Below are 26120 nucleotides of genomic sequence, written 5' to 3'. Positions count from 1 at the left end.
TTTTTCCAGTTTTGGTAACAAGGTAACCTTTCTGTAGGTCATCACTGCCTGTCCCACTTGGGGCTTTCCTCCAACTTTTTGCTGTCCACATGTTTCTGGGTCTAGGCTGAGAGAATTCTTAGTAAGCTCTCCTCCAAAACAAACAAACAAAAATTAAAATTAAAAATTAAAAAAAAAAGAAAAGCCCCTTTTAATAGAGGTTGCTGAATGTGTCCACAGGAATAGGCACATAGATAGGGTGGTTCTCAGGGGCTATCTACCAAAGCCTTCTGTATGAATTGAATGGGCATTTGTGGGGTGGGGTTGGGAGGAAGGATGGGAAGGAGCTAATCTACACGCTCTTTCTACACCAAGATACTCCCAGCACAGGTTTCTTTGCTAGCTCAGCACCAGGTACCTCTGTGAGTCAGCCACTCTCAGCACTTGCAGCAAGACCCTGGGCCTCTCCCAAAATTCAGGTCACACCCTCTAACCACATGGGTGATTCTCTTGTGTGTTCCCCTCTTACTGGCTTTAGGGGAGGAGGACAACTCAAAGGCTGAAGAACAGAGGAATGAGGAGAGGATACTTGCTCTCTTGCAAATGTTGCTTTCCTCCAGAGGTCTCTAGCCCTCTAAATATAGTCAATGTGGGTAGGTTTTGATAGGTTTTCTGCAATGTGTCCTCTTATTAAATCCCTCAGGAGTGATGGGCTCTACATAACCATTTCTTTGAACTTAAAATAGAACAGAGTCAGGGTGCCTGGGTGGCTCAGTCAGTTAAGCATCTAACTCTTGGTTTTGGCTCGGGTCAGGATCTCAAGGTCCTGGGATTTACCCCTCGTTGGGCTCCACACTCAGCATGGAGTCTGCTTGGGATCCTCTCTCTCTCTCCCCCTCTGCCCCTTTCCTTGCTCTCTCTCTCTCTCTCTCTCTCTTTCTCAAATGAATAAATACATCTTTTTAAAAATGGAAGAGTCCACAGTACCTTCCTAAGAGTTGCTGGTCGGGGGTGCAAGGGCATTCTTTAGTAATGCCAGGTGTCTTAGTCTCTTTAGGCAGCTATAACAAAAATGCCATAAAAGGGTGACTTTATAAACAACAGAAATTTATTTTTTATAGTTCTGGAGACTTAGGAAGTCCAAGAGCAAGGTGCCAACCGATTCAGTATCTGGCTGGGGCCTGTTTCCTGGTTCATAGGTACTATCTTCTCACTGTAACTTGATATGGTGGAAGGGGCAAGGGAGCTCTCTGAGGTCTTTTTTCCATAAAGGCACTAACCATTCATGAGGGCTCCACCCTCATGACCCAAGTGCCTCTTAAAGGCACTATCAACAAATACCATCACCATGGGTTTTAGGATTGAACATATGAATTTGTGGGTGTGTGACACAAATATTCAGTCTATAGGACAGGGGGAGCAGAAAAGGATTATCTGTTGGTTTTCTACATCCTCATGGAATATATTAGAACTTGCACACAAAAATCTTTGAAGCTCTTAAAGGCAAGCATCTTGGTGTGAGGAGAACTGTGTTAATTTATTAGGATCTTTTCAGTTTCTAAATTATACATTCTTGGAATTTTTATTATTTATTTATTTATTTTTAAAGATTTTATTTTATTTACTCATGAGAGATACAGAGCAAGCGAGAGGCGGAAGGAGAAGCAGGCTCCATGCAGGGAGCCCGACGTGGGACTCAATCCCTGGTCTCCAGGATCAGGCCCCGGGCTGCAGGCGGCGCTAAACCACTGCACCACTGGGGCTGCTCTGTGCTTGGAATTTTTATAAGTGAGTAATCGTTCTTTTATAATTATAAACAACCAATAAAGATTATTATTTTTACAGAGCTCTGGTGTATAATTAGAGGCTTCTTGGATTTAAGAATATCATCTAGAAAAATGTGTTTCATCCTTGCTGGCCTGGTCTGTATGTGAAATGAACAGTACATCCTGACTAAGCTGAAGAATGGAGAGACAGGTTGATACTCCCATCTCTACCTGTTCAGATGCCTCATATTCTCTTTCTTTTCTCTCCTAATTTTCCTGATTCAAACTATTACTATTCCTGTAACTAGTCACAATTATCAGCAACACAGGTTTGTAAATTTTTTTCTACTTGAAAATCAAGCAACTGCATAATAGGACCCCAATACTTAGGCATTCAGAGTCAACAAAAAAGCTAAAGCAGTTTATTAAATGGGCTTAATTAAATGGACAGTACAGCAGGTATTTAAAAGGTTCAGTTTGGTCTTGCTAAAAACTCCAATTTCACATAAAATTTAAGTGGTAAGAAAGATTATAGTCTTTAATTCTTTGTCTCTCTCCTAGCCATGAATTCTCCTTCATAGGCAGAATTAAAAAGGGTTGTGAAAGGAAATTATTTTACAACTCTTGAACCCCTCAGCCAAACCCCTCAGCCAAATAAATAAAATGTTAGGAAATGGATTAGAGTGGGGAGAAGAAAAATTGAAAAGATTTCTTTCTTTCTTTTTCTTTTTGTTTTGTTTTGAAGAGATTTCTTTCATGAGGATTTTCCTGGTTTGTGGATTTCCACCTTTAACCCCAAGGGATAGTGTGCGTTTGGGGGAAGGGAAACATCAGGCTAGGATGTTCTCATGTTTCTAACTAACCCTTAGACTAATAAGGGAGGCCTCAAGGGAACCACTGGGAGAATTTGAAACATGGCGTCTGCAATGGGGAGATACAGAGGGCTGGTACTTGATTCAGGCCTGGGAAAACTGCAGCAAACTGGAGGGCAGACTGACTCCTTTTGGGATATCCAGGAACAGCTGATTGCTTTGATGGTAGAAATAGGAGACTGCAGCAACCCTGAGATTGGCCTGTGCTTCCAAAGGTAGTAATGCAAGGTATGCAGAATCATTTCCTATAGAGAGGGTTTGGGCCATGGAGGAAAGGGAGAGAACTGGCCTGGGGTTGTCTTAGACCTTTCCTTCAAGCCAAGTGAGCCCCTAGGAAAGGATAAGGAGACTAGCAGGAAGAGGCAGAAGAATACCACAGGGGTGCCTGGCTGGTTCAGTCGGTAGAGTGTGCTACTCTTGACCTTTGAGCCCTACATTGGGTGCAAAGATTACTTAAAAATAAAATTTTGAAACAGGGGATCCCTGGGTGGCGCAGCGGTTTGGCGCCTGCCTTTGGCCCAGGGCGCGATCCTGGGGACCCGGGATCGAATCCCATGTCGGCCTCCTGGTGCATGGAGCCTGCTTCTCCCTCTGCCTGTGTCTCTGCCTCTCTGTCTCTCTCTCTGTGACTATCATAAATAAATAAAAATTAAAAAAAAAATCTTGAAACAAAGGAGTACTACCCTATACCTGAGAACTGGTGAAGGAATTTAAATGACCACTTGAAACAAATGTCTCTATTCACTTTAAGGAAACCATAGATTTCCAGAGAAATCAATGTCCCACAGAAGAAATTCATGAGCAAACATATGTAGATCCAGAGAGCGTGAAGCCAGGTTATGACGGCACTAATTCATGTTAAAACCGTTCTGTCCTCTATTTCCTTCTTTCCTTTTCCCTTCTTCCTGACATCAGGATTCAGCTAGAAGTAGGTCTTAGGCGGGGGATAATTTATCACCACATGATGCACTGTAAAGAGATGACAGGGAGACGCCCGGGTGGCTCAGTCCCTTAAGCATCTGCCTTTGGCCTGGCTCCCTGCTCAGCGGGGAGTCTGCTTCTCCCTCTACCTCTCCCCCTTGCTCCTGCTCTCTCTTACAAGTCACGCTTCTTCCATTTAGTGGTTAAATTACGTAACCCCACTCCAGGGAACCCAGGCAAGCTATCCCAGGAACTATCCATCCCTTTGCCTCACTAGGGCCTACCGCACGCCTTTGTTAACTTATGAATTCTAGGAGAGCCTGCAGTTTCGCCATCAATGTGTTCACAACGTCATTACTGAAATTCGCAGGTAGGTGTAGAACTAAACAGAAAGGCCACGGCATCATGTGATAGGGCAGCATCCGGCCAACGAGTGACTCAGGCCGGGCCTCACTGCTGGCCAATCAGAAAGTCCCTGGGCACCAGGCAAACTTTTTCATCATAGCCGTTCGGCGACCTGGGGGGCTCTGCTAGTTACAGGGCCCATTCCCTAGGACACCAGGGCCAGGCTTCCTTTCCAGGTGGAAGTCGGAGCTCCTTAATGTCGGCGCGAATCTCTGGGAAAACGCAACCCAGGCCCTGTGGAGTCTCCTCGCGTTTCCAGGCCATCAGCTCAGGCCCAAGTCAATTAACCCCGAGAAGGCTGCGGTGCAGCAACGCACCGCCACCGCGCGAAGCCTTCCTAGCGCCCGCGGAGCCCCGGAGCGGGCAGCGTGGTGACGTCACGGCGTCCCGGGCGCGCCCCGCCCCCGCCCGGCTCCACGCCAGGGGACGCTCGAGGGCCGGTCTCCTTGGCAACTACTTGCTCCGCCCCCTCCGCCCCTTTAACCTTTAGGGTGCTCGGGCGCCGCGTCCGGCGCGCTCTTTCCCCTTTCCCCCTCCCCTTTCCCCACCCCCGCTGCCCCGGGAGTCCGGGCCGGAAGTGAAGATGGCGGCGTCGGCTTCGGCCGGCGCGGCTTCGGCGGAGCTGGTGATCGGCTGGTGCATATTCGGCCTCTTACTGCTGGTAGGGGAGGTGCTCGTAGTTTCCCCGGTGTTGGGACTGGTGGAAGAGAGGGAGGGGCCGGCCCTGGAGCTGGCCTTCGGGGCCGGGACACCCTCTTCGCCCCGCCCCGCCCCCCGTTTAGTTTGGACGGTGGCGGGGGGGCCCGTCTGTCCCCGGGCGGGGGGCTGCGCTCCGCGCGGGGAGAGGAGGCGGTGGTTCCGGCCGCCCTTGCTGGCCTCTCCCGCACGGCGGCTAGGGGTGCAGGTTTCCGTTCTCAGCGCTCCTGCCCTTGTCCCTGACGAGGGCGCCGGGACGGAGGGGACCCTCGGGGTTGAGAAGGGAGACGTGGGCTTGGGTCCCCTAGGCGCGGGCCACAGCGCCCGACCTGCGCAAGTTCGGCCGGCCCTGGCCTGGGTCTGGGTGGAAGGGGCCTCCGAGCTGCTCTGAATGCGTGTGTCGGCGGTCCCTACCCTTGCGGTTCCTGAATCTCCAACCTTCTCTACCCATTGTGCGATTCTGCCTTGATGACGTGGGGTGCTCGTTCTGACTTCCAGGTTTCACGTTCCTTCCCAGGCTTTCTTGTTAGATGTAGAAACCTGTGCAGGGAAGAGCTGTAGCCCTCTTTACTGCCAATATCAGAGTGTATCCTACTACAACTTGTCGGACCTCAGGTGCTTTCTTTCCCAGACATCTAATTCCTGGTTATCCAGTGATCAAAACGTGGGCTTCAGTAGTCCACATGCCCTAGTTTTTACTCTTGCCTAATATGAAAACCCTTGAGCTTATTTTATTTGGGGGTCGAGTTTGTTTTTCTCCACACTCCCCACCCCTCCCCATTCTCACTCTTTGCTCATTGTCTTTATCCTGTCGGGTTGTAGCATTGTGTCCCAAAGTATTTTGCTGCTTTGCATTTACTAAAACAAAAACAGAATCAACCCCAGAACCCACTAATTTCGGTTTTAGAAATCAAGACTGCTTGGTATTTGTTAGATTCCACTACAGTGTCTGCAACCTGGGTAGTAAGTAGTATCTTTTGCTGGTAAATGTTTCAGTTGAAACTTTACAAAGAAAAAAAAAAGTATATATATATATATATATGAAAACTTATGGAGAGTTATCTGTTCTCACCTCCACACTCTCAGAAAATAATAGTGTCTTTACACTACAGCATACTTTATTCCTGTTGATGGAGAAAATGGAAACAGTAAAAGGTGTCCCTGGTCCTCAAAGCCCATTCAGTCCGGTACTTGAGTTCACTGGCTTTTGCAGACCATCATATATTCATTTGGTTTAGAAGAGAACAAATGAGCATGTAACTAGTATCAAAGTCTAGTGGGAATATTTTGGCAGTTATCAGTTAATAAGTGCTTAATGTAGAGCAGCCCCAGTGGCGCAGCGGTTTAGCGCCGCCTGAAGCCCGGGGTGTGATCCTGGAGCCCTGGGATCGAGTCCCGCGTCAGGCTTCCTGCATGGAGCCTGCTTCTCCCTCTGCCTGTGTCTCTGCCTCTCTCTCGCTCTCTCTGAATAAATAAATAAATAAATCTTTAAAAAAAAAATAAGTGCTTAATGTATATGATTTGTGCAATAAATCGTGGGAGGATGCAAACAAAACAGTGTCTTTTAAGGGGGCCTGAAGATAGGTGGGAAAACGAAGTTTCTTTCTTTCTTTTTTTTTTTTTTTAGATTTATTTATTTACTTCAGGGGTGTATAGCACAGAGAGAGAGAGAGAGAAATGCATGGATCTCCATGCCCAGCTAGAGATCCAATGACTGAGATCAGAACCATAGTTGAAACCAAGAGTGGGATACTTAACCAACTAACTATACCACCTAGGCGCCCTGAGCACAAAAATTCTTAAAATAGGTATATAAAAAAAAAAACCACAGGTATTTTAAGTACTAAAAAACAAAGTATGATTTTATAAATGAAATAGGACCTTAGAGAATAGAGAACAATATTGGAAGAAAGCGAAATTGAGGTAGACTTTGGATAGATGAAGAAGGGAAGGCATTGAAATTGGTGATAGTACAGCAGGAAAAAAAGTGAGAAGGGAATTAAGGAGTTTGAAACTAGATGTTGGAGTAGAAGAAAATAAGTAATAAGGGCTATTTAATTTTCTGCAGATTTCTTTAATTCCTGACTGATTAGAAGAGAGCTAGATTCTCATGTCTGCTGTGCATTCAGTCTTTTGAGATGTTTTGTGGTGGTGAAGAATGGAACAACTACTTGATTCATGCCTAATTTGCCAGCAGGAAAAAAATAAAATTGCCATTGTCTTGATTCATGCTTGATTTGCCAGTTTTTTACCAATGACTTACGCAGCATGAGTGCAAGTATCAACATAGTGAAAAGGGAAATAAATGACTTTTTAGTATTATGATCATACTTTTCAATTTGTAAATCCCCAGAAAGGATTCTGAGACTGTTAAGGGTTGGAGCACTTCACACTTTGAGAACTGCTGCCAGTAATTTACTAAAGAATCAGAACTACTAGTAAGCTTGACTACATGTGTGATCCTGGGGAAACAGAATGGACTTTAGTTTCTTCTGCCATGTGAGAAATGGTTAAATTTGGTCCTCCAACCCTGTGATCTAACTATATGTTTCTTTTATGAAATCTAAACCTTTCTACCTAAGTCCCCCAAGATCTTCAATTACATTTCCCTTTGCTATATAAATAAGAGTCTTCATTTCTATAAAGCAAGTTTACTCTTATTACTCAAAATGGTCACTTGGGAACTTGTTAGAAATACTATTAAATATAAGACCCCAGCCCTACTGAATCAGAATCTGCAGTTTAACAAGATCCCAGGCAGTTTATATGCTCATCAGTTTAAGAAACATTTATCTATTTTCATTCCTACCTCTGCCCCTGTTGTCAGCCTTGACTGCTCATCAAAACCTATTAAGGAGTTTTTAAAAATCCTAATGCCTAGACCAATTAAATTAGAATCTCTTGGGAGGGGCTGGGGCCTGTTCTAAACCTTTCTTTATAATTGTTAGCAAAATTATATATTTCTTTTATGAAATGCTCTTAAGATGTTATTTCATGACATTTGGTTTCATATGATATATATTATGACAATTCATATGACAGTTGCTATTTGATAGTTACTGTGGCCAGACACTGCTAAATTCTTTATATCTTATTTAATCCTTATAAGCTGTTATGAAGGATTTTTGTTAACTATTTTATAGATGATGATTTTTGGTTTATTTTATAATATAGTAACTACTGATAGATTTAACTCACATAAATACAAAAAGCTCTTTGGGGTTTTCAGTTTTAAAATTATAAAAGTATAAAGGGATCCTGAGACCAAAAAATTCAGGATCATTTGGCTTAACTCTTTTGGCTGGGTTGCTTGCCCTTTCCCCACTTGTCTGCCTGCTATTGGCAAACATATGCCTCTGCAGTAAAACCTATCACTTTGAACTTTGTAGATATGCAGACCTTTTTGAAATCCAACAAAAAATTTGTTGAATACTTTGTGTCAGGTCCTGCTAAGGATAGAATGCTAAGCTCAGCTTCCAGTGGCTTCAAAATAATTTGAGGAATGTTTTAAATAATTGTGAATTCACCTAAAAACAAAAACAAATCCATTAGTATAAATTTATCAGAAGTAATATCCTCAAACAAAAATAAATTAGTAAATAGCCAGAATTTGAACCTAGGTCTTTTTCCCCTCCAACATCGGGGTTCCAAAGTCTACATTCCGTTCTCACTTTATTTTTTCCTACTCTTCTGACAGGAGTTGAAATGTTAGTAATGTGAAGGAATTACATGAAACAACTTGGATGGATTTAAAACGCATTGTGCTAAGTGAAAGAAGCCAGACTCAGAAGACGATATGCTATATAGATACATTATGACATTCTGGAAAAGGCAGAAGCTATAAGAACGTATAATAGTGGTTGTCAAGGGTGGAGAGTAGAGAAAGGGGTTCAATATACAGGGCAAAGGGGATTTTTCTGCAGTGGTGGAACTGTTCTTAGGTCTTGATTGTAGTAGGGGAATTTGGAAGCTGTGAAACAAATTAGGTGGTAGTATTAGTTCAGTACAGGCTCCTGAACTAGGATACCCACAAAGGAAGTAACAGTTGTATCTGTTGAAAAGAGTGAAAGGACAAAACAATGCCTTTGTCTCAGAGCTCTTAATAGAGTTTATTTAAAACAATGGTTCTCTCTTATGGCTAAGTAATATTCCATTGTCATTTGCCACAACATGGATGAACCTAGAGAGTGAAATAAATCAGATACAGAAAGACAAATACTATATGATTGCACTTACATGTGGGATATAAAAAGCAAAACAAAAAACCAGAAACAGACCTGTAAATACAGGGAACAAACTGGTGGCAGCCAGAGGGGAAGGGTTAAGCAAAATGGGTGAAAGGGAGTGGGAGGTATAGGCTTCCAGTTATGGAATGAATAAGACATGAAGATGAAAGGTACAGTATAGGAGTCAGGGACACTGTAATAGTGTTGTATGGTGACAGATGGTAGCTATACTTGTGAGCATGGCATAGGGAATAGAGTTGTGGAATCACTATGGTATACACTCGAAACTAATGTAACATTAGTCAATGTCAACTGTAGTTCAGTAAAATAGGAAACAACAATGATTCCCAAGTTGGGCTCAGATTGGAATCCTCAGGCTTTTTAATTTTTATTTATTTATTTAATTTATTTCTTTAAGATTTTATTTTATTAATTCATGAGAGTTACACAGAGAGAGAGAGGCAGAGACGCAGACAGAGGAAGAAGCAGGGCTCCACTCAGGGAGCCTGATGTGGGACTTGATCCTGGGACTCCAGGATCACACCCTGGGCTAAAGGCAGGTGTTAAAACCACTGGGCCACCCAGGGATCCCTTATTTTATTTTATTTTATGTTATGTTATGTTATGTTATTTTATTTTATTTTATTTTATTTTATTTTATTTTATTTTATTTTATTTTTTTATTGTTTTATTATTTTATTATTTTATTTTATTTTTATTTTATTTTATATTTAATTAATTAATTAATTAATTAATTTGAATGCAAAAGTTCATACAACTTTATTTATAATGGCTGAACTGGAAACAATCTAAACATCCATCAAGAAGTGAATAGTTAGTAGTATATTCATACAATGAAATACTACTCTGCAATAAAATGGAATGGATAATATGGATGCATCTCAAAAACAACTCGCTGACCAAATGAAGCCAGAAAGGAAACAGTACATGTTATATAACTACATTTACTTAAAACTCTAAAAAATTGAGTCCATTGTGACAGAAAGTAGATTGTGAATTGCCTATGGCTCATGTGGAATTAACTGGGGGGAGTAAAGAAAATTTTTGTAGGGTTAATGAAAATATTTGGCATCTCAGTTGTGCTGGTGGTTACATGTGTATATAAATTTCTCAAAACTCACTGAAATGTTCACTAAAATAGGTGCTCATTCTATTGTATGTGAACTATACCTCAATAAAACTTTATTAGATTTCTCAAATATCTGCAAAAACTAAGTAGAAAACGTTATGAAAAAATCTATCATCAATGAAAAGCACGAAATACCTAAGAAAAAAACTATGAAGATAGCCTAGATCTTTCTTAAAATTGTAAACATTGTAGAACTTAAGATAACACCTAAATGATTAGAGAGAGGTCTCAATTTTATAAAGGTATAATCTCTCCTCCAAATTAATTCATTAATTTGTTGCTATGCCAATTAAAATATTCTCATGATTTTTTTTAAATTTTTTTTAATTTATTTATGATAGTCACACACAGAGAGAGAGAGAGGCAGAGACATAAGCAGGCTCCATGCACCGGGAGCCCGACGTGGGATTCGATCCCGGGTCTCCAGGATCGTGCCCTGGGCCAAAGGCAGGCGCTAAACCACTGCGCCACCCAGGGATCCTTTCTCATGATTTTTCATTGAACTAGACTAGCTGATTTTAAGACTCATTTGGGAGAATAAGGGTTTAGAATGAAAAATGAAGTCAATGCAAAAAAAATACTGTTTTTGTAAAGGCAAAATAATTAAAACTGTAGAATAGTGACATTGAAATAGACAAAATAGATTGGAAAAAAGCAGAACACAAATTATAAAAACAAATATATGGTATTTTAGTTTAGTTTTTTTCACCCCTCAGCTTTTTTAAAAGTGCTGTTGCCGGGAGGAGCCTCACTCTGATTGAATTGGTTTGTGGGGACAGCATAAGGGTATTTAAAAACTGCCCAGGTGATTTTGACACAGTCTAGGCTGAGAATCACTGATTTAGTACCTATCTGCATTTTCCTAAATTTGAGTAGAGCAGAGTTTCTCATAGTTCTGGACCAGTAGCAGCCTCACCTGGGAACTTGTTACAAATACAGATTTTCTGGGCCCAGTCTACTCTGAATCTGAAACTGGGGGTGGGGGCCATTCTGTACTGTTAACAAGCCCTCCAGATGATTCTGATACTACCTAAGGTTGGAGAACTGTGAGTAAAGTTCTGTATTCTATGTCAGTCATTAGAAAGGCATTGGTAACTATTAAGAATACTTGGTGGAAGGGACACCTAGGTTGCTCAGCAGTTGAGCATCTGCCTTTGGCTCAGGGCATGATTCTGGGATCTGGGATCACCATCCCACATCGGGCTCCTTGCAGGGAGCCTACTTCTCCCTCTGCCTATGTCTCAGCCTCTCTCTTTATGTCTCTCATGAATAAATAAATAAAATCTTTATTTAAAAAAAGTACCTGGTGGATTAGAGATGCCATCGTCAGTACCTCTGGGTGTACTTTTATCACTGGAAAGTTCCTTGCGATGCACCTGTACTCATTTTAAATGTTTTCTTTGTTTAATGCCCTTTAAAATTGGAATTATAGTATAATTTGTGAATTGCATGGTGATTATTGGCAGTTAATCTTTAGCTGAATTCTTGAACTGTCATAATGGGGCTAATTTCAGTTCAAGTTATATTTTATTAGGTTGGAGAAATATATAAATAGAAAGTATTCAAAACTAATAATGACTGTGGTGATATGTGAAACCATTAATGTTTGCAGTGTGTTCAGTGAGGATATATATAATTGAGGACAGTTAACAAAACTTGTTTTTTTGTGTGTCTCTGCACCTAAGTGAGATTGTACTGCATTCGTGAATAGGCTTTGAAAATTATAAATCTTGAATAAGCTTATAAGAAGTAGTGGACCTTTCATACACATCTAAAAGAACCTTTGTTTGACATAGTTTCCCATTGGAAACTTAAACTTATACTAACATCTGTGTTAAAGAATACATAGAGCAATAACAAAACATTTTTGTCTTCTTTCAGGCAATTTTGGCATTCTGTTGGATATATGTTCGTAAATACCAAAGTCAGCGGGAAAGTGAAGTTGTCTCCACCATAACAGCAATTTTTTCTCTGGCGATTGCACTTATCACATCAGCACTTCTACCAGTGGATATATTTTTGGTTTCTTACATGAAAAACCAAAATGGTACATTTAAGGTAATTACTGTCATGCTTTGTGATTTCTTTTTCCTTCAAGTTCTTGGTAATTAAGTGTTTTAAGTTTAGCAGTCCAGTATATATTGTGCTTTTTATTGTGGTCTCTGGGGAATAAATGAGAGTGGAAATGCAGCATAGAGGCTGAGAATGGGACAACCGCCATCGAAAACTAGAAGAAACAAGCTGTTAATTGACTTAAGAACTGTTAATTTGGGAGCCCTTCAAATGTGAAGAATCCCTTTTGTTTATCTGAAAATATATTAAGTAATTGAAATAGGTTTTATTTTTGTGTCTCTTATAGCTCCCTTAAAGTTTGAGTTGATTTACATTAATGCAGTAAATAAATAATTTAGCAGGGCTTTTGTTAGTGGTGGATCAGAATCTCAGTCTGTTTTGTATTAAGTACTTTGAGTCCGTACAGTTTATGGAAAAGACCACTAAGCTAGCTGGAAGTTATAAGACCTGCTTTCTAGTCTTGACTCATTACTATCTAGGCTGTGTCTTTGGCCAAATTAGTTAAGTTTTCTGAACTTCAGGTTCTTCATTTTTAAAAAGAAGGGTATTGGACTGGAAGGTCTGTTTTCAATTATATAAATTATTTTTAAGTTTCTTAATAGTGTAAGCTTCTTGAGGCAGGAGCTGTGTCTTATTTATTGTTGTATCTCAAGTGTTTAGCACACAGTAGATAATTAAATATTTGAATGAAATATTTCAGTTAACTCAATATTACATGCTTTCAGAATAAGTTCCTGGATTGAGCCAACTGGACTTAAATAATTTGAAAATGTTTTTGTAGTTAGGTTTAGATATATTATGATTGGTGTGAAAACTAGTTATTTATGTAGGTTATTTATTTAAAGATTTTATATATTTATTTGAGAGGAAGCATGCTGGAGAACACAAGTGGGAGAGGGGCAGAGGGAAAGGGACAAGCAGACTCCCCACAGAGCACAGAGCCCAAACAGCCATGTGAGGCTTGATCCCAGGATCTTATGATCATGACCTGAACCAAAGTGAGATACCTAACCAACTGAGCTACCTAGGTACCCCACTCATTTATTTAGCAAGTGTTAATTGAGTGCTTAGCATGTGCTAAGTGCTGTATGAAGATAGTAATTAACATCTATTGAATATTTACTGTGTTAGATCCTATTTTCAATGGTTAATGTATATATGAACTCTCTTTAACCTCCTAAACAACCCTGTGAGGTATAGTATTATCCATGTTTTTATGGGCAAGAAACCAAAGTCTGGAGAGGTGAAGTAACCTGTTTAAGGTCCTACAGCTTATGGGTGCTGTAGCTGAGATCTGAAACTCTGCAGTCTGGCTTCAAGAGCTCTTTGTTCGCTATATTATATATGTATTCTCAGTGAGTACTATATAGGTATAGAGGTAGATAGATATCTCGCATGGAAGTAGTATCCCTTATAATTATTGATTGAATAGGACATTTTTTAATTTTTTAATTTTTTGAATTTAGAATATTTGGTTTGTTTAGATTTTGTGGAGATATGTTTCCATCTTGAAATTTCTAAAGTATTTTCATGAAGTTTTGAACCTTCTCTTAGAATATGTAGTTAGTTTTCTGGGACTATGCTTAAATTAGTAGTTACTCGGTATTAGTTTTTGTTTTTTAATTTGTGAGATGCATTCTACCTATTTGAGCAAGACTGAGAATACACCCTCCTACAAAAGCAAGACTATAACCTATAAAAACTTAGGGTACTTGTTTTATTAAATGTTTCCTAAGAGAAGAAAATGTATAACCCTATTTAATGTGCTTATTTTATATTTGTTATGTGTAAATGTGGCACCAGTAATTATGAGAGAAAAATGTTCATGTTTTTCCTCTATTTTTACTAACTTCTTTCTTTGATTATCAGATTATTTATTCAGTAATTATCTGTTCTCTTTTTACTACTTTGCATTTACTTGTCTCTATTTTGTTCTATTTTTAGTTACCTCAGAGCTTAGATAATGTATTAGTTTTTACCCTCAGTACTTTGAGACTTTTTTCTTGGTATCTTGAAACATTCTTTGCTTCCCTTTCTCTCTTTCTCTTTGCTTTTTGAGGTGGAAGGCTGGGGGACTGGTGAAATTCGTAGTTTTCATTTGAAGAATGCCTGTGCTAATGCTTAAAAGTAGAACTGAAAAGACTTAAAAAAAACCTTTTCCTGAATAAATTGTAGAAAATATTTCTCCAAAGAGTTCTGATGAAACTTCTTGAGGTGTTTAGTGAAAGAAAGACAAGTGCAAGTATTTAAGAGTTCTTCAGACTTCATGCCACAATTTTAAGTTCAGCCATATTAGAGTAAAAGTTTGGCATAATGATTTTAATCTGTTCTATCCTTCTTTATTATTTAGGAGAAATGTACAAGTTCAAACTTTTCTATAATGAATTATATTTTATCTTAATTTTTCTGATGTGCATTTATTCTTAAATGAATATATATATTCACCTTACCCATTTTCACCTCAAGTATTTTGAAGCCTCTGAATGAGTGTAGGCTTGTTGTTTACTTTTATTATTAATTAATTAATTAATTAATTTTTGTGTATTATTTTATTGGAATTCAATTTGCTAACATATAGTATAACACCCAGTACTCATCCCATCAAGTGCCCTCCCCCCTCAGTCTTACTGTTTATAAGGTATAATTATTTGGAAATGCAAATGTCATGATTGTGAACAGAAGGTGCCTAAGCTTTTCTGTGAGCGGGTCGTAAACAGTGCTTTTTTGTTTTGTCTTAGTTAACCTTCCTTGCTTTCTATGCCTCTTATGGCAGGGGTATATTGTAATAATGCCTGAGTTTCCATTGTTTTTTTTTTTTTTTCCTTCTTCTTCTACACATGGCACTATGAATAATTTTAGCCAGATAATTTGTTTCTAGTTCTTTTGCAAAACAATTAACTTTTCAGATTAAAACAAACAAACAAACCTTAAAGAATAGTTGTAAGTATTCCGTTAGTGTCTTATATAGTTGGCCAGTAACTTTGGATAATGGTATACACAAAATGTGCCAATCACAAAAAAATCAGAAATTGGCACTAACTTTAAAAAATATTTTTTATTGTATACAGTGTGTAAGAATTGTTCTAAAAAATTAATAGTTAAGATATGGCATTGGAACATTTAGTGTTTTGGTAGCTAAAATGTTCATATCTTGCTCCCTTTCTCCAATGATTAATCTCTCTTCATGGCCTGTTATTAGATGTCTGGGTTTAACTCTCCAGTACTGCCTCATTAGTACTCTCAAATTGTGTTTTAGAACTGCGTATTTTTCACTGCACCTTAAATATATTTATTTGCTTAATACTTATTAAGTATGTAGTATGTACTTGACACCCATGAGTGCTGGAGATTAATAAAACAAATGAGGTTGCTGTTTTCATGGGGCTTATATTCTGTAAGATCTGGCCAACAATAAACAAATAAAACAGACTGACTTTGTAGTGATACATTCTATGAGGAGCTATAACATTGATGTGAAAGTCTAAGTCGTAGGTAATTCAGATAGGGACATAGGAAGGCCAAATCGCTGAAACAGATTACTTGAGATGAAGCCTGGACAAGGGAGAGCCAGTCAGAGGAAGAGCCAGAGATGAAAGCCTTTAGGGAAAGGGAACAACAAATACAGAAGCTCTTAGAGATGAGTTTGGCCTGTTTGGCTCAAGTGTGGTGTTAGGGGTTGTACTTTGGTACCAGCTGAGATGGAAAGGAAAGATGGGATCCAGATTGTTTATGACTTTTAAGTCGTGTTAAAAGAGCTGTAGTTTGGGCAAATTACCTTCAATATTGTCTATTTGTGTGTGTGTGTGTGTGTGTGTACACACACACACACACACACAAATGGAGCTGTCAAGTAGGGAGTTGGAAGAGTTGGTGAGAGGTGTAGTGAGAAGGATAGAGAAGTGATTGCTGGCTTTGGTCAGTGGTGACCAAAGAGCAATGTAGTTTCAGTGGAGCATTTGGCTGGTTAGGTTGGAGTGGGTTAACCGTGGACAGGGAGATGAGGAAACATTGATAGGGAATGCTAAAAACTTTTCAAGAACTTTTGTTTTCCTAAGGAAGTAAGACGTGGGGTCAAGGGAAGTATTTTTATTTAAGGTGATTCTGTGTATATCTCTGTGCTTAATGGAAGTTACTAGGGTTTATATTTTAGGATTCAGTGGAGTAGGAGAAATTTTTAGAGGGAAGAGAGGATACTATTGCAAGCCAATGTCTTTGAGAAAGCAAAGGGGTTGGGGGTCTTAATGTGAAAGAACTGGCCATAAGTAGGAGTATAGGTACTTGGCAGAAGGAAGGACTAATATTTAAATACAGATAGGGGTAAGTTTTAGATTTGGTAGTAAGTTGAGGAATTCCTATCTTTTGACTCCCAAGTTATTTTAGGGACCTCAGAGTCAGTGTTTCTGAAGCATTGACATTTTGTGCTGGTTAATCTTTATTGTGAGGATTGTACTGTGCGTTGTAGACAGCAGATCTTTGCTTCCTCCCACAAGTGCCAGTAAGTAGTACACTGACACTCTCCAGAATTCCTGGGTCTCCATTGCCAAATGTTCCATAAGGGACAGAGTCACCCATGAATGAAAGCCACTGGTCTAAGGTGAGAATATCAGTGAAAATTGAGGATAGTTGAATACTTTTGCTTTGGGCTGAACATTTCCAAACGTCATCTTGAGGAATAGGAAAGGAAATTTTACATACGTGACCTACTACTTCTTTCGTCTATGGAATTTATATTCATTTTCTTTCATCTGAAATGTAATTTAATATTCTTCAGTATTCCAGTTCTTTAGGTCTTAAATGACTCTGGTTTCTTTTGGTCTCTACTTTGGGAGGCTGTGATCTATGAAACATAGCAAGGGCATAGTGGTTTTCAAAATGTAAAAGAAGGAAGGTTTCATAAACTAAGCTTTTTTGACAGTATATACCTTAAAGACAAGACAGGGTATAAAAGCCAAATGCACTAATAGTACTTGAATGATGTTGTATATATTACACATATTTTTAGCCTCAAAATAGTAACATTAATATTTTCTTGTTATAAGATTTGGTTAAATAAAAGAGCTTTTCAGGGTAAAAGTTTTTTTTTTTTTTTGGGTAAAAGTTTCTAAATGTCAGTGTATCTTTGGCTTTAAATTACCTACATACTTTCTTCTTTCAACTTTTTTCTGGGATTGGGGTCTTAGTTAATTTTAAAGTTTAACTTTTAAGTATTCTCAGTGGGTTCATTAATACTTTGTGGGATTATTTTGGAAATTGGAAGGGAGTTTGTATAGGGATAGGTGAATTATCCAAGATCTTCAAGATTTAAAAATCTTTTTAAAATTCCATTTTGTGTATAAACAGTAACTAAAACTGTTAGGAATTAAAGTTTTGATTATGTGCATATCCATTTGGATACTTGAATCATTGATGAAAAAATTTCCAATCATTGCACAGAATTATTCCCAGTGCTTTGCAATTCCCATGTGGTAAAAGCACTGTTCCATTTTTTTTGGTATCTCATTTTTTAGACAAAGATTGCATGTGTTAAAACTATTAGTTGGAATTCATTCTGTGTACCTCCCCCCACTTAAAAGAACCTCATGGATATCTATATATACCAGGTTAGACAGATTTCATTGTTTTTAATGTCTGTACAGTTTTTCCTCAGGCATTTAGATTGTTTCTAATTCTTACTGTTTTTAATTTTTTTTAACAATACTGTACTGCATATTGTTGGATAAGGAGGTCTTGAGTGAAAAATCAATAAACATTATTTGGTGTAGGCTGGAATTTATAAGGATAAGGGTCAGCAAGTGCACAGGTTCTAATATACTTGACATTCTGTAAAAAGGTGAGCTTTCCCAAAGTGCAGGTGCTTCAGCAGAGGTACCGCTATCCTTTTTTGTTCTCCCTTCTTCTAAGGCAAGAAGAGTGGCCTTGCAGATAGGTAAACACTAGAGACTTCGGTGCCAAGTATTGTGAACTTATTTAAATACAAGCTGTCTGTGACATGAACATTGGACATTCCAGTTGCTGAGCACCTAGAGTCTTCGGGGCCCTGTAGTACTATAATAGAGATGGGGTGCAGCTCTTCTACTGAATGGGAAGAGGAGGCCCCCTTTTGGTAGCTTGTCATGCAACCCAGTAAGACCTCTTGAGGTCATTCATTACACAGTACTACTACTTATCTTTAAAACTTAGGTGTGTACTGATATCTGTGCTGATTTGTGTGACTCTTTTTAGGATAGATTCCAAAAAAGAATGTCTGTATCATCGACTATTTTTCTTACTATGTAGGAGATGACTTTTCCTCCAAGTTTGCCATTAATAATGTATTTTAAATTTTGCCACTTAGGTAAATAAAAGGTAGTAGATGTTCATGTTTTATTAATAAAATCTAGTAATTGGGTAAATTCCTCATTGTTGGTCTTTTTCAGAAAATTTCTTAGCTCTTGCCTATATGTTTTTCAGATGATTTTTATAATCAGCATGTCAAAAATACTCTACTTCCTAGTATATTAGGATTTGGATTGACAGTATATATAGTTTTTATAGATTAATTTTTAGGGATTTGGTGTTTATAGTCTTTTCATGTAGGTGCATGTTTCTTTCCATTTATTTAGATTTTTAATATTCTATAAGTTAGTTTTCTTTATGTAGTTAACATAAAATTTTTATTTAGCCTATTAAGTTTCTTATAGTCTTTATTGCTATTGGAAAAATACAATTTTTATTGTTCTTTGTCAAGGTTTTGCTTATAGTGCTAAATTTGGATATTCCACAATTTTGTTCTTTGAGGAATTTGTCAGTAAGAAATTCATAGATGTTCATTGCTAGAGGTGTGTATAGATGAAAAAAAGGAAAACCTAATTATTTGAGATTTAAATGTTGCTATTCTTCCTTCAGTGCCAGTGTAGTGGGATGTTGATATTGCCTTGAGCTCTTAAAGTATTTATAGAAAAGAAATGATCTGGATACTAATTTAAGCCTTATTATTTAATAGTAGTAGTCACTTGGACTCTCCAGGTTTAATTTTTCATATGCTTAAGCATAGGACATTTGGTAAAAAGACTTGCCATTTATACCTCAGTTCTGATTCATTAGTGTACAGATTTTTTTTATTTGAAAAGACTAATTTGAATTATATTTTTTATATTTTTATTAATATGAATTATATTTGTAGTTAAATTACTACATTTAAATTACTAATCTAAAGAATACTTGTGTGGGATGAGTGCAAAGGAGTTTAGATTGACTCTTAGGTATTTTTAAAAAATATATTGTACTAAAAAATATATATGTAGTGTACTCAAATATCTTCTTTCTAAAATACAAATCATATTTCACTCTCTGTATAAAAACTCATCACAATTTTCTGGTGCCCTTAGGACAGAGTCCAAAATACCTAGCATGACTCATAACTTCCTTAAACCTGTGTCCTTCCTTCGGTTGTTCCACCTGCTTTTTCTTTTCCAAAAGCTCTAATAAATCTATACATATCTTCTTGCAGTTTTTTTAGACTTTCGTATATGTTCCTTCTCTTTTCTATCCTTCCTATTGTTTTTTCTCCTTTTCTCTGAGTATAACCTTTCTTCCTTCATTTTTCAGTTTCGAGTCATTTTAGGAAGCCATCTCTGATCTTCAGGCCAAGTTAGGTGTATCTGCTTATGTGTTTCCCTAGAACTGTATTGCCATCTTATCTCAGTATTTACCTATTGAAGTGTGTGTGTCTGTATCTGTTTCTCAGTTATTGAAGGCACTGATCATACTTGGTTGGGTTGTAGATTTATAAGTGAAATTCAGTCATATTAAAACTTAATCATAACTGTTAAACAAATGGATGTTTTGTTAATATTGCTGTTATTTCCTTTTTATTATAGGACTGGGCCAATGCTAATGTCAGCAGACAGATCGAGGACACTGTGTTATATGGTTACTATAGTAAGTATTTTCAGTTTCATTTCCTCAGTTTCATTTCCTTTCATAACCAAGATATAGAATTAAGCTATGTATAAACATTTAATTTTGATATCACATTTGTGATTACTGCTTCAACACCAGGAGTAAGTAATACAGTATTCATTCTCATAATCCAGAAACTTTTAACCTATTTTGCTTTATTTAGGTTCACTTGTAATATGTCTTTTTGGAGTTTCAGTCAAGTTACTTTAAATCCCAAGTCTCTTCCTTTGTCTACATTACCAGTATGCAGTCTTGACTTTAAAAATCTCAGTTTTCTAGACATTTTTTCTAAGTATTGACACTAGTAGAGGGCATTCCAGGGAGTTTGTAACATCAGCTTTATTGTACTGTACAGAGCCACTTTAAGGGATTCTGATTGATTGGGCCTTCCCTCTCTCTTCCTTCCCCAGTGTTCAATTATTAAAGCTTTATAATTAGTTTCCCAGTTTTTCTCTTTAAATATACACATACAACTTGTGTTTTTATAAAAGTGTGTAGGTGCTGGGGCGGCTTGGTGACTCAGTTAAGTATTAGACTCTTGGTTTTGGCTCAGGTTATGATCTCAGGGTCCTGGGATCCAGTCATGTGAGGCTCCGCTCTCAGCAGGGAGCCTGCTTGGATTCTCTCTCTCCCTCTCCCCCCTTCCCCCCTGCTTACGGGCACATGGGCATGCACACACACATGCTCTCTCTCCCTAAAGTAAAAATAAAATAAATAAATCTAAAAAAAAATGTCTAAGTACTGAGTTAAGAAAGGGATGTGATTTTTTTTTTTCAGCAGTTGATCAAGATGTTGAATAAGATTTCAGTAGGACACTAAATTGAAAACTGAAAAAACAGCTTATAGAATTTCTTGGGATAATTTTTTCAAGGGTTTCATTGAATTTTCATTTAGCTGCTCTGACACTGCCTTTTCTCTTGATCTGAAATCTACAGAACCCATGAAATTCTATCCCTTTGGTGTATATTTTAGAAATATTTTGTGGTATTTTAATGTAGAATTCATTATTTCTGATGAATACATTATATTTATATTTTAAAATATAAATTTGACTTCTTAAGTTAAAACCTTTGAAATGGTGCTATATTACACATAAATAAGATTCAGGGTGGTGGATTCAAGTTTTCCAAAAATCCTAATTTTCTTTTGAAAGCTTAGGTTTTATCATTGGCAGCAAATACTGTCACTTTTTTTTCTTTGAAGTAAAGGGTCACTTTATTAATTTTTGGAAAAGTCCCTCTAATACTCAAGGGTAGATAATTACTACATTTTAATGTAGAATTCATTATTTCTGATGCATACATTATATTTATATTTTAAAATATAAATTTGACTTCTTAAGTTAAAACCTTTGAAATGGTGCTATATTACACATAATGTTGCCTTTCAATACAAATTTTGGGAGGATATAAATCACTTCAAAAACAATTTTACGGGAAGTGAGCCTCTCTCCTATGTGACATTAAAGAGTATTTGTGCTGTAGAACATGTGAAAAGATAAGGTAGCTTTTATCTTGGTGCAGTCCAGGTCCATGAGCCATATCTTATCATTGAACCTAGAGGCTGTTGGATTAATCCATTGTAACCAAGGTTACAAAGACTTATAAACAGAAATATTAATTTATGCAGCCCTTCCACTTGTTTCATGTAGAGAATTAAGTCTACCAAAATGATTTTAGTGAGTATTTTTTTTCAATTCTCCTAAGGATAGTATGTCTCTAGTATATTAAATGCATAGGAGATAAGTTAATCATTACAAACAGTAGATGACCTAGGTATTAGGGTTTGATTTTCTGCAGAAGTTGAGTTGTTAGAAATATAACTACCTTGGGATAGGATGGTTGAGATACTCATATAAGGAAGGAATTTGCATAAGAAGCCAAATAATGATAGAAAACTTCTCGATGACTATGGATTCAAAGCAAGATTTAATTCAATAATATTAATGGTGGTTGTTATAAAGATGACAGTCATATCCACTTTAACTGTGGATAATAGGCCTTTAACTTTGTCTTAGAATGGTGACCTATCGTCAGGAGCCTAAAAGGATATATAGCTTCTGAAACAGTTACTATCTTCAAGCCCAGGTGTTTTCCTAGAAATGTTAGATATTATCTAACTGCCTGTTAGCTATCTCCTCCTGGATGCTGAGAACAAAACAGACTCCAGATAATTGAAAGCACCATTTTTATACATCCCCTCTATGAGATTCTATAGTTCATCCAATCTCTCCTAACATCAACACGTTTTCATTGTCTAACCTTGCCAAAAACTGTAGAAGACTTTCACCTTCAACATTTTACTTAATTTTCAGGAGTGTCATTTTTTGGGGAATATATTTTATGTTTTACAGATGGAGAAATTGATATTTAGAGATAATAAAGATCACCTTGTTAGTGAGTGGCATAGCCTAAAGTGGATTTTATTTCCTAAGCTGGAGCTTTGTAGCATTAAGTGAGCTGCCTTATAATAAATAGTCCTTGGGATGTTTCCTGTGAGAATGCTTAGCAGCACTGAACCCCCAGGGCAGCTCCAAATATCATCTGGGACCTTTTAAATAATACAGAATGCTAGAGTCCATCCAGAGAGATTCTGATTTCCATTAATGAATTCTCTCTTCTTTTAGTGTCAACACTGCTCTTTTCAGAAACATGTTTATCTATAGGGAAGAAGTAAGATTCAGGGTGGTGGATTCTAGTTTTCCAAAAATCCTAATTTTCTTTTGAAAGCTTAGGTTTTATCATTGGCAGCAAATACTGTCATTTTTTTTCTTTGAAGTAAAGGGTCACTTTATTCAGTTTTTGGAAAAGTCCCTCTAATACTCAAGGGTAGATAATTACTGCTGGTCTGTCAGTTGTTCTTTCAAGTAAAAAATGGTGTTCTTTGAAGGAAAGTGACTAGTGTAGCTCATAAGTAAAATAGCACAGTGTGTCTCACAAGTGTGGTTCATGAGTACTTCCCTTCTCACAGAAATTTTTAAAAGTGTGTATTAAAAGTAGACATCTAATAGAATCATTACTACAAAAGGGAGTTTCCTGAATAAAAGTGCTCCCCACTAGTGAGTGCTTGATGGTGACAAACATAACTGTTGGTGGAAAGGCTAACAACATTTTGATATTATTATGAAAATAGTTTTCTTGTTTTGGGTACTCTCTAATCCCTGCAAATCAGGGTCTGGAAAACACATTTTTGAGATCCTTCTGTTATATTAATTGAACTTTTGTGTGTGTGTGTGTGTGTGTGTGTGTGTGTGTGTGTCTGGAAAATTTGTAGAAGTCAGGCCAACTGCTTCTTCTACCTACTGGTTCTTCCCCAGCTGCTAAAATGATTATTAACAGTCCTTAATTACCTCATACTGACTTCATGGGAAATACAGGTTCTTGGATCTTACTGAACGCTGAAAGAGTAAAATTTTCTGCCCTTTTGTCTGGTACTCATAGGGACCCTATACCTAGAAGGAGACCCCTTCATCCAAGGATGTTGTACTCCTCCCAGAGACATTAAGGATTCAGTCTTTTTTTTCCTTTTTAAATGTTTTTGTTTCTTCATTTATGTCTTTAAACCTCTTTGATATTTTCCTTTAAAAAACTAGTCTTGTCTTTTTTATTCTCAGTTCTGTTTTAATCCTATGTTTGAGCCTATTCAGGATTTTATTTCTTATGTATTATGTTTAGCCTTTTATCTGAGTCCTATTTTTATATTTCAAATTTATTTTCATCTTTAATTTTTTTACATTCTATTTAATGTACTTTATTGTAAATGTTTATTCTAATGTTTTCTCTAACCATTCTTGAAAGTTTTAGTCTTAATTCTTTCACTGTCCACTTTAAGTGAATTTTCATTTTACTTAATAGTTTTTCTAGCTTTCTGTTTTGATTTTCTTTTCTTTTTTTTTTTTTTTAATTTTTTTTATGATAGTCACACAGAGAGAGAGAGAGAGAGGCAGAGACACAGGCAGAGGGAGAAGCAGGCTCCATGCACCGGGAGCCCGACGTGGGACTCGATCCCGGGTCTCCAGGATCGCGCCCTGGGCCAAGGGCAGGCGCTGAACCGCAGCGCCACCCAGGGATCCCCTGTTTTGATTTTCAAGTGTATACAGGGGTTGTAGAAAAGGAGAGAGCTCAAACCATAAGCAGGAATTATTCCAGACTGTTGTGTTCAGCCCTTCTGTAGTTGTATCACTTTATCCTAGAGACACTTTCTTTTCTTGACACTGATTCTTGGGCTATCGTTTTTTTTGTGTGTGTGTGTGTGTGTGTTGATATAAATTGAATCATACAGTAGGTATTTTTTCTCTTCTGGTTTAGTGGTCAACATTTTATTTGCGATTTATCTGTATTGTTGCAGGTAACAGTACCTCATTGAATGTCATTGTTGTAAATATTCTATTGTATTAACATGCCATGGCTTGTTTGTCCATTCTAAAATTTATGGTCAGTTAGCTTCAGTTTTTGGTTATTTCAAATACCGCTGCTTTGAGGATCTAGTATATGTATACTTGCATTTTTTAAAAAAGCATTTACTGCATTGTTTGCCATTGTATGAGTACTCTTCTTCAAAGAATCCCAGATTATTAAGATGTTTAATAAGTTCTTACTTTTTGCTCTCCAGCATTTCTGCAGTGAAAATAGGTGTATACATATTTGGGTAAGGTAAATTATGGAACTAAGGAGGAATAAGATGGACCAAGACACTTTCAGACTCCTGTTTCTATGCCATGCCTTTTAGAGTACCTAAGAGAATTTTTAGTAAGTTTTTCCATATGTCCTATTGGTTACTTGCTGAAAAATTGTACCTGGAGTCTATATTATGCGTTTTGAACTTAAGGTTTACAACCTCCTACTGTCTAATTTGAGAAGAGTACCATGAGACCTTGAAGTCACTTAACTTCTTTATGACTTTTCCACTTGTGAAATGGTGATAAAGTAGTATCTACTTCATGGTATTAGGAGTGTGAGATGTGTGATTAGTGCTAAATAGCTGATATCTGCTATTGTTTAACTCAGATTAGCGGGGAGCAAGGGTAGTAAACTCAGTGCAATGATATGAGAAAATTAATATGAAAGAATTGACCTAGCATCTCATTATGTTTATGTCTTTTTGATTCTTTCTTGTTTTGGAAACATCTCTAATATTTTTAATTACTTTTCTAGATAAGATAGACTGGGACTAATTTGGGGCACCTTTTCAGTTCTGCTGAGTTCTTCTTGATGAGATAGTTGTATCCTATCTCCTGCTTTCCCTCTCCCTTTTTAAAAGACTGTATTCTTAATCACTGGGGGAGTTTTCTAAATGGTTTCTAATTATATTTGCTCAAGAAATTCTCTAGATAATGACTTCTTGAGATTCAGTAACCTAAGAATTTGTTTCCAAGTGGAAAGATTAGAGGAAACCAAAAAAATCCATAAGGGAAATGACTGTTCTTCACACTACATATTCTAAGTTAAAGCGTGTAAACAATTTTGTACTCTAATTGTATACACGGTCAGATCATGCCCTTTAATGTTTGAATTAGTGAGGTACTATGAGCAGTGGTAATACTTACCTATTGTGGTATACCAAATTATCCCCAAATTTAGCAGTTTAAAACAAACATTATCTCATAGTTTTTCTGGGTCAAGAATCTATATGTAGCTGATATAGGTCCTCAGCTCCGGGTTTCTCCTCACAAGGCTGCAATTGTGTATTTTGGGACTACAATCATCCATTAGGGGAGAGTTGGCTCCCAATCTCCCTCACATGGGTAGGGGCTGGCTTCAGATCTTAATTACCTGTTGCCAGCAGCATCAGATTCTTACCACAGGGACTTTTTCATGGGACGGTTGACAGCATGGCAGCTGAGGTTTCTGAGAGCGAGCAAGATGGAAGTCAGAATCTCTTAGTACTAATCCTAGGAGTGACATTCCACCACTTCGTCACATTCTTTTCATCAGCAGTGAGTCAGTGATCTACTCCACACTCAAGGGAAGGGGATTGCACAAGGGTGTGAGGATCACCAGGAGCCATTTTAGAAGCTAACTATATAGCAGTCTTATAAGTATTGACAGTTTTGATGTTTATTCAACATATAATGCTTTTTATACTTGCAATA

At 37.5% G+C, this 26120-nt stretch overlaps 1 protein-coding gene across 1 annotated transcript in view; it reads left to right on the top strand.

Moving 5' to 3' along the window:
• The first annotated feature begins 4015 nt into the window (after positions 1–4015).
• LMBRD1 (LMBR1 domain containing 1) overlaps positions 4016–26120 on the top strand; it is a 109211-nt gene continuing 87106 nt past the window's right edge. The window contains exons 1-3 of the mRNA XM_025991127.2: positions 4016–4604; positions 11897–12073; positions 19948–20008. Of these exons, the coding sequence (XP_025846912.1) occupies positions 4527–4604; positions 11897–12073; positions 19948–20008 (316 nt within the window). The 5' untranslated portion in view covers positions 4016–4526. The remainder of the gene's footprint in view (positions 4605–11896; positions 12074–19947; positions 20009–26120) is intronic.

This window comes from Vulpes vulpes, chromosome 1 (genome assembly GCF_048418805.1).
Source record: "Vulpes vulpes isolate BD-2025 chromosome 1, VulVul3, whole genome shotgun sequence".
In the NCBI taxonomy this organism is placed as follows: domain Eukaryota; kingdom Metazoa; phylum Chordata; class Mammalia; order Carnivora; family Canidae; genus Vulpes; species Vulpes vulpes.
Note: the sequence above shows the minus strand (reverse complement) of the source record. Positions and strands in the feature narration are given on the sequence as shown.